Source organism: Salvelinus sp. IW2-2015, linkage group LG3 (assembly GCF_002910315.2).
Source record: "Salvelinus sp. IW2-2015 linkage group LG3, ASM291031v2, whole genome shotgun sequence".
Taxonomy (NCBI): Eukaryota; Metazoa; Chordata; class Actinopteri; order Salmoniformes; family Salmonidae; genus Salvelinus; species Salvelinus sp. IW2-2015.
The window spans coordinates 5,236,666-5,245,530 of NC_036840.1; the positions used below are offsets into that span (position 1 = coordinate 5,236,666).

General features: G+C 42.3%; 1 protein-coding gene across 2 annotated transcripts; it reads right to left on the reverse strand.

Annotated features, from left to right (window-relative positions):
* Positions 1 to 2,606: 2,606 nt before the first annotated feature.
* LOC111949425 (ubl carboxyl-terminal hydrolase 18) lies at positions 2,607 to 4,912 on the reverse strand. 2 transcript variants are annotated; one of them, XM_023966576.2, is made up of 9 exons: positions 4,690 to 4,880; positions 4,428 to 4,558; positions 4,233 to 4,312; positions 3,974 to 4,108; positions 3,721 to 3,816; positions 3,462 to 3,626; positions 3,155 to 3,283; positions 3,003 to 3,046; positions 2,607 to 2,885 (listed from the first exon to the last, which is right to left on the reverse strand). In XM_023966576.2, exons 1-9 carry the CDS (start codon positions 4,794 to 4,796, stop codon positions 2,813 to 2,815), a joined length of 960 nt encoding a protein of 319 aa, XP_023822344.1. In that variant the 5' UTR covers positions 4,797 to 4,880; the 3' UTR covers positions 2,607 to 2,812. The 2 variants fall into 2 exon arrangements, with proteins under 2 accessions (XP_023822344.1, XP_070290195.1); XM_070434094.1 differs by lacking the exons at positions 4,233 to 4,312; positions 4,428 to 4,558 and having other exon boundaries at positions 4,690 to 4,912.
* Positions 4,913 to 8,865: the final 3,953 nt, after the last annotated feature.

Sequence of the window (8,865 nt, forward strand, 5' to 3'; positions counted from 1 at the left end):
GGTTGGGTAGGGATATGTCACAAAGATTCACGCACATTCTCAAGCAAACCACTGACCTGAGTTCCTGAAATCCACCATAAACCATCCACACTCTCCTAGTAACTGGTACACACACATAAACAAAGAACCCAAAGCATCAGGAAACCTTGTCCAAAGACAACACTAGCACTTGAGCGCTGCCACACTGCAAAGCCTGTAGAATATCATCACCTAGATCAATTTTTGGGGGAATTCAGTCCAGCTTTCAACTTACTCTTGAAACTTGTAATGGTAGAACGAATGCACAAGGTGCAATTTCGAAATTGGGTAGTACATCATCAGTTTTCCGCTTGTCATGTCAGTCATTGCATACCTTAGAGAGCTATTTATAACTTGTCAGAAATGTCCAGATCAAGTAGCCCATGTCAGCTAAAGCTTATTAGCTAGGTTTTTTAGCCCATAGATTTTGTAGTGATGTTCGAGTCACTCAAATATCACATCAATACACATTAGACATGGCAAAATATATAGATTTGCAAGAAAATCTGCTTTAAAACTGCTAAATGTTCTCTGCACCCCATGACAAAATGTGTAGAATTGCAGGAAATACGTTTTAAACCTGCAAAATGTTCTCTCTGCCAACAAGAGGGCTGTGAACAGTGTGTGTCACGAACAGTGCTTGTGCCCATAGAAATAGATGACACTGTGGTCAGGGAATGAGTTCAGCTGGCCCACATGCTAGTTTAGTCTCTTCCCTCGCTCTTGGCATGTCAAGAACTGTTATGGGCACAGATAAGTCACCTTGCCAAGATCTAGAAGAGTAGATCCTGTAAACAGAATACAGTAACCAATACCCTCCAGACCGACTGAAAACCTTCCAAATACAAGAACGGTTCATAAGGTGCCTCCCATAAGGTGTCCACTGTCCAGGTGGGTAATGACAGTACAAAGGACAGACGACAGACTGGGAGGCTCAACAATGGTGGTGCAGACATGTATCGTGTGCCACACGTATGAATAGGAGCTAATGTGTCGCCTGTGTTAAGGTAAGTTAAGCGTACACTGGAGCCACATGGTGGGGTATGGAGGGGTGCGTCACGGCAGGTGTTCTCCCCGAGTGAAAATTGTGGCACACGCCAGCCATCTTGTGATTATAAGGGGACATTCATGGAATAACACCTGGTTATTGGTGGCCTCATTGTAACTGGGCATCAATAATTAATTTACAACTATAATAGACGAGAACGAGAGATAAATAGAGAAAGAGGTCTGTCATCTTACTCCAAGCTCAGAATTATTTTGGACGCATTGTTCTATGTCATTGTTTTACTGCTGTAAGGACTGAAATTCAAAACTGTTATTTGAACTATCAAAGTCAGAGGCAAACCTGCGTCCTATTTTTCTGTTCATTCCTCGTGTTATTATTTTTCTATTGGCATTGTTGGAAAGTAAGTAAGAATTTCACTGCTTGTCTACACCTGTTGTTCACGAAGCATGTGACAAATTACATTTGATTAAAAAACAGAGTAGCATTTATAGGGGGCAGCCCAAAAATATATATCTGCCAATCAAGAGTGAGGTTTAAGACTTAGATACAAAACTGTCACATTTCTGTGGTGTCGAGAGTAGACTCAAGCGTCAACCTCTAGAAATGCAACATCTAAAAGGAACAGTGACACGCCAGCAAAAGCGCTGTACATCACCACTGTACACACTGAATGCATTACTCTGCTACTGTCCGCTGACTGTGGGTGGGAGATGCCCACGTAGGCTACTACCTGTGGCACTGTGCAGACGTCTTCCATTCCGTCAGCGCGAGGCAGGCTGCGAGCACACGGGCACCATTTCAACTGGTCCTCAGTGTCTTGGCTAAGGTAGTGGGCACAGTTTTTATTAACTATGTGTGAGATTCCCCAGACAGACGGCCTATACCAAGTTGTACATGTACTGTAAAGTATGTACTGTAAAGTATGTTGAGAAGGAATAGGTGGATTGGAGATATTCTATCTGCCCCTCCTCATTCTCCTTCTCTGAGAGAAAGATGATAGGCAAATGACCAATAGAAGAAAAATAAAATAGAAGAACAGAAAATAACAGAACAGAGAAGACTAAAGAAGAACATAACATTTCAATGCATGTCATTCCAAACCACATTTAAGGAGTATTGAGAGAGCCTGTGACACATACGGTGGGTGTTTTAGGTCTTGCAGGGCTCACTTCAGTAACTGGAAAAAGACGCAAAACATTTTCAGGTGCTACCTGGGAAAATTAAAGTTTATTTCTCTGTTGACAGCATTATATCGGTAGTGAAATCGAAACAGAACAGAGTACCGGTAACTACTGTATAAACCAATTGTTCTGAAACAAGGTGAGTGACATATTTTCCATGTCAGGCAAATATTATCACCAATGAGTCAATGGCCTTTTCAGGTTTTTCCCCAGAATAACTCAACTCAGCACACTGTCTTATAGTGGTTTCAGAACGTGTGGTCTCTGAAGCTTACAAGATGACTGTACTAATGACAGGGTGAAGGGTCTTTGCCTCCACCTATTGGCTAAGCTCAGTAATGCCCTATGAATGTCCAACGTATAAACAAAACCTCAAAACATATACACACCACACCAAATATACTTAAATCCATGTAATTGCACATAAACAATGACCCATTACCCATCATTTTAAAGTGAAAATCATCAAGATAAATGACATCCCCAATGCTACATGAAGACAACAACCCCTCCAATAGGTAGTTCACCCTGCAGTGAGTGCACCTTGTATTTGGTCCTTGATTCCTACGGTCTCCAGTCTACACCCTTCATCCCTTTAGCTCCGTCAGCCTGAGGACCACTCCTGTTGCTTTCCCTCTGGGGTTCGTCTGTAGAGCAGCATATATGCTGTGTCTCCTCTGTTAACAAAGGATAAGACACCTGTCAACTGATGCCACCCCCCCCCCAGAATTGATCATGTATATTACTGAGAGATGTCGCCATTCTAAAGAGAAGTAATTGTGTTAAAACCTTACCTTTGACTTCCTCCATAGGTGTTCTGTACTTCCTTCCAGCTAACCTGTGTTTGTGCAAACGTTATGTTACTTTAAATGATACCAAAGAAAGGTATATGCATAATACAAACTTGCTGAGTGGTGTAAACATTTTTCCACAAATKTTCTCTTACCTGCCGTACATAACTATCATTAGCGTAGTACCAGCACTGGTCCTTGTGACGAACGTATGCTGTGTAGTGGCCAAACATGGCATCGCCAGAGTGCACTATGACCGCACACAAACTGTACTGGCTGTCACTCTTGAAAGAATGAACAAATACAATTTGATGTCTGTCAGTAAAGCTGTACAATTTCCCTCCAATTATGTTGTGATAAAATGTAATTGTGTTTATGTAGGCCCATGTGTAATTTTTTTCTGAGCATAATTTTGTATATTAGCATACCTCAAACAAATATGGTAAACATATGCATATCTACCTGTACATAACGTTCTGACAGTGCCCCTGCTGTCAAGATCTCAGAAATGTTCAGGGTTTCTGGGAAGGTGACTTTGTAGTGTAGTTTCCTGGTGTAACCATGGGAATTACGGAATCTCTTCAGGTGAAGACACAAGACAGGGGGCAGGGAGATGAGTTTGAAGCCCTACATAAGAAAGAACAAGATGGAGTAATTCAGTGAACAGGCAAATCACAACAGTCTCTACAATGGAACATYCTTTGAGTTATAAAGAGCTGACCTGTTGGGAATGCTTCTTTTCTCCACACCTTTCACAGTAGCACTTATCTCCATCGCTTAGCTCCTGAAGCTCGAAGAAGAACCGCATACAGTCCTCCTGGAAGACCACAGAATAGGAAAGACACAGAGGCTCAACAAACCACATCCTCCCTTTGACAGCTATCAAAAAGAGCAATGTAACATTCAGGGCTAAGTACTTTGAATAGAATCCCAATATAAGAGAAAACTTGAGCCAAGTTTGAGGGAACCCTCACCAGGGAGTCATGGCTCTCCCTTATGTGCATGGGGAGGCTGAGCAGAAAGCTGGTCCCAGTTTCGATGTATGTACATTCTAGACACTGAAGGTATGTCTCCACGGTAACCTTGTACAGCGAGTGAATCTCCTGAGCCTGGGGATGGAGAACACAGACAGAGAAACTTCCTATCGTATCATCTCCAACATGTTTTTTGTTGGGTGTCCCTGTTGTTATTTTTTAGTTGATCTAATATTATGTCAATTTAAGTAGTACATACTAAGGCCTTGTCACTCATCTGTTGTTGGATAAGGTTTAGAATGGAGAGGAATACCTCATCTGCATCCTGCTGAACATGGACTGAGAAACACATTCTTGTCAATGTTAAAGTTGCAGACAGAAAAATTATATTCTTTATAATTCATAAATGTCGTTGCTTTTTTTCTCCATGTAATGACACGTAGACTACTCATACTGCGGATGTAATTTCTGTCCAGGCAGTGCAGGAAGTCTTGATGAGGAGCAGGCTGCGATTGGTCACTCTGCATGGCTAGTAGCACTTTCCTCAGATACAGAGGGACACTCTCCTTGTCAACTGGGTTCCACCTAAGAACATAGCATTCCCAGCACTCAATGCTTTCCCACAAGCAGTCTGATAACTACCAGTAAGCTAACTAATGACTTTGTTACAAGTTGATTCTTAATAGCGAAGTATTGTAACCTGCCACCTGGCTTACCCTTCTAGCAGATCTACCAGTTCCCAGGTGGCAGAGAAGGACTGCAGCAGAGCGTTCACACAGCATGACAGGCCATAGTTCATCAGACCTCTTAGGCCTATGGGCATCAATATGATCAGAACATAGCTGCATGCCTCAATTCTATCCAGACAGTTAAGTAATAATAATGTGTTATGTCTCACAGGAGGTTGGTGGCACCTTAATTTGGGGTGGACCGGCTTATGGTAATGGCTGGAGCAGAATCAGTGGAATGGTATCAAATACATCAAACATATGGTTTCCATGTGTTTGATGCCATTCCATTCATTCAGCAGCCTCCTGTGCTTGTGTCCATATTGATCAATGCAAAGTGTGTGGTGTAAATTGCAGTGATGCTACTGCTGATTATGGTCAGAATTTCTTGACCATGTGATCTGAACAGGCAAAACTCAGGACCCTATAGCGGCTCAGTAGGGTTCAGTTATAGGGAAAAGTGTAAAACAGGTCCCGTGATCAGGGAAAAATAACCAGCCCATTGGCTTGTTTCAGAATCTACTTTCCGAACCTTCTGACCTCCTCCCGATAGGTAGACTCCAACTACAGCAGCACATTGAGAACATTCTTCGTGCCATCAGGGCTATCGTTTTAGCTTATCTATTGTTGGACCACTGTTGTTGAGTTAAGAAGCCCTGTGAGTGAAATAAAAAATTAATAACTGGATCGTCATCATACATTTTTTACATAGCTGAGTTTACTCAACTTTGAGAAACTCGTCTAACATTAGGGGTGCATTTTTTGTGAATCCAAAACACTACATATAGCATAATATGTATTTATTTTCAGTAATTATTTCACTTACTTTATCGATCTCATTGACTACCCACAGCCTTGGGGGGGAAAAAATATGAAAAAAACGCGATTTGACACGACTGGTGCAGCATCACTTTCACTTTCTATTTCTGTCAAACTTTAGGTAAAAACGAAACTAACGAAACTGAGTCCATTATATCGCCATCTGCCGGCCTTTGGGCTAAGTGCCATTTCTACCGATTTCTATCTTATCTTATTGTTGGCCTTTGTTGAGGTCGCCACATACAGTATTTTAAAACAGCATCGAGTGTCATTTGCCTGTAAAATTCCATGTCAGGAGAATAAAGTAGTTGACAGCGACAGTTAACACAAAAAGACCTTCTGTTATGTAAAAGGTTGTCCACATAGTTCTAGACAGCTGTGTACGCAACAATTTTAAATCAGCATGGAGGCAACCTTTCGCAGCAAGAGAAGATATGGGACTTATTATGGGACAAGATATATAACTACTGATGGGGAGCCTCCTTCAGAGCGGTACAGTATGAAACCCACATAGTTGGTTGGATGGCATCCCCTAGTGACAAACCTGATCAAACTGTCATTTCTTCAATGGGGAATGAGGATGAAGCTCCCAGGGGTTGAAGTCTTCATGGCAGGGGCGTTATTTCCTAATCCTAGGGTATGGCAACGTTGGAGGACGGGTTGAAGCTCATTTACAGCATTTCTACACAATTCAAAAACTCTCAAATACATTTAGGAGAACAGCAAAAACAACCTAAATGCACTCCAGCCATTATCCCCTTCCAGCTTCATTCACCTTCCAGCTTCATTCACCTCAGTCGAAAGGGGACTTAACATTCTACAAACATGTCAAACTGCAATTAGCTACTACGCAATAGCGCAGCACAGGGGTCAAACAGTCTAGTTTAGTTACACGTCAAGTCAAACAGTTACCTAGCCATCTTCCAGGTCTGCACTGTTCTCTGGAGAACTGTGTCGATGCTCTCTCTGTCCATAGTCCTAAAGCCAGCGAACCATAGTCCTAAAGCTAGCTAACCGGGCAAACAGCCTTCCTGCCCTGCTCTGAGCCCTCCGCATGTTCCTAAAGCCAGCCCTCTAATATAAACTGGATTCGCCTTTTAATTGGGATTGGAATGATTTTAGTTGGCAATTTTAAATTGTTGGTGTTGAGCTAGGTAGGATATGGTGACTGCCATACTCTGCCATACCCAAAAGACGCCCTACTTCACAGGTCCAAAACGTTGGTCCCAGATCCGAACGAGGACAATCAGACCCGGATCCGAACGGACCCGGTCATTTAAAATAAAAAAGAGACCAGAACCGAATGGATACAATGACAAGTCCGATTTTTGGACCCGGTCACTTGTTTTTTACCAATGATGATAAACCCTAGATTGCTGATATTTGTATTGCCCAATGAGAGGTTTTGAAGTCATTTACACAATGAGCACTTGTTGTCTCTCAAATACATCGTTACAGTCGTTGATTAGCCTGCTAGTGAATTTTTGCCATATTAGCACTGACATGAAATCAGTCAAAAAAAATCAAAACAAGACATGGTATAAAGCACAAGATAAAACTAGCTGAAACGAGCCACATACAATTCCCCACACTGCAGCTTCTTGTTATTGTTACCAGCTATCTGACCGTTCAGAGTCCTAACAAAGTACAGCTTCCGGCCACATCAATGCTCGTGCATTATTTATGTGATGTTGTCAGCCAACCCATCATTACAATTACAATCACTTGGTTTAATTTCATTCTTGGTGCATAACTTTACACTTACATTCTGGTGTGTTCATAAGAATGAATAAAGTGCTACTTTAATGAGCAAAATTATACTTCTCAAAATGTTAACAAAATTGTGATTAATGCAAAGAAAACAGATGGATTATATGCATAAAATGAAGGAAACCCCTAATCGTACAAACATTCAACTAATGCACATCAGCAGATACTGTAAATGCACTGTACTGTACTAGAAATGTATAAAGCTTATAATGTACACAACTACTTCATGTTGTGAGGTTCGCAATTTGCCATTATATAAAGTGCGCAAAGCTATCATCAAGGCAAATGCTGGCTACTTTGAAGAATCTCAAATATATTGATTGTTTTGATGAAATCTAAGCGCTCCTTTTGATTACAATAATTCCACCACACAATTTACTACTGGAGAATAAGGGTGACCACATGTCTTATTCAAATATCAATGTTGTTGACAACACATGTAACATGTAATTATTCACTGTTGTCTTCTCATCTCCACATAATCTGTCACAGTTCTGCGCCCCAATAGGGCATACGCCAACATCTCTCCTTATCGCTACTGCTAATACACTCGAATCATGTTCAAACAACATTTGAATATCTTTTTCCTTTTCTAACCATGGACGAGGCTTTCCTACAGAACGTATAGGCAACCTATTACCACTATCTTCATACACTCTACTGCCTCAATGTCGCTGTGGCTGGGACTTTCGTCCCTCTTACAGATCTCACAGGGGAATACCCCCACTCGGGACCTACCCTATACGGAACCTACCCTACACTGTAGTGTCACTCATGGATCTCGCAGAGAACTAGCTCCACTTGGGACCTATCCTTAAGGAACCTATCCTACACCATATAAACTCAGCAAACTCAGGTCCCTTTTTCAGAACCCTGTCTTTCAAAGATAATTAGTAAAAATCTAAATAACTTCACAGAACCATAAACAATTAACGTGGAACGGTCGTGAAGACACTAACAGATTACAGACGGTAGGCAATTAAGGTCACAGTTATGAAAACTTAGGACACTAAAGAGGCCCTTCTACTGACTCTGAAAAACACCAAAAGAAAAATGCCCAGGTCCCTGCTCATCTACATGAACGTCCCTTAGGCATGCTGCAAGGAGGCATGAGGACTGCAGATGTGGCCAGGGCAATAAATTGCAATGTCCATACTGTGAGACACCTAAGAGAGCGCTACAGGGAGACAGGACGGACAGCTGATCGTCCTCGCAGTAGCAGACCACGTATAACAACACCTGCATAGTATCAGTACATCCGAACATCACACCTGCGGGACAGGTACAGGATGGCAGCATCAACTGCCCACGTTACACCAGGAATGGATAATCCCTCCATCAGTGCGCAGACTGCCCGCAATAGGCTGAGAGAGGCTGGACTGAGGGCTTGTAGGCCTGTTGTAAGGCAGGTCCTCACCAGACATCACCGGCAACAACGTCGCCTATGGGCACAAACACACCGTCGCTGAACCATACAGGACTGGCAAAAAGTGCTCTTCACTGACGAGTCGTGGTTTTGTCTCACCCAGGGGTGATGGTCGGATTCGCATTTATCGTCGAAGGAATGACACCAAA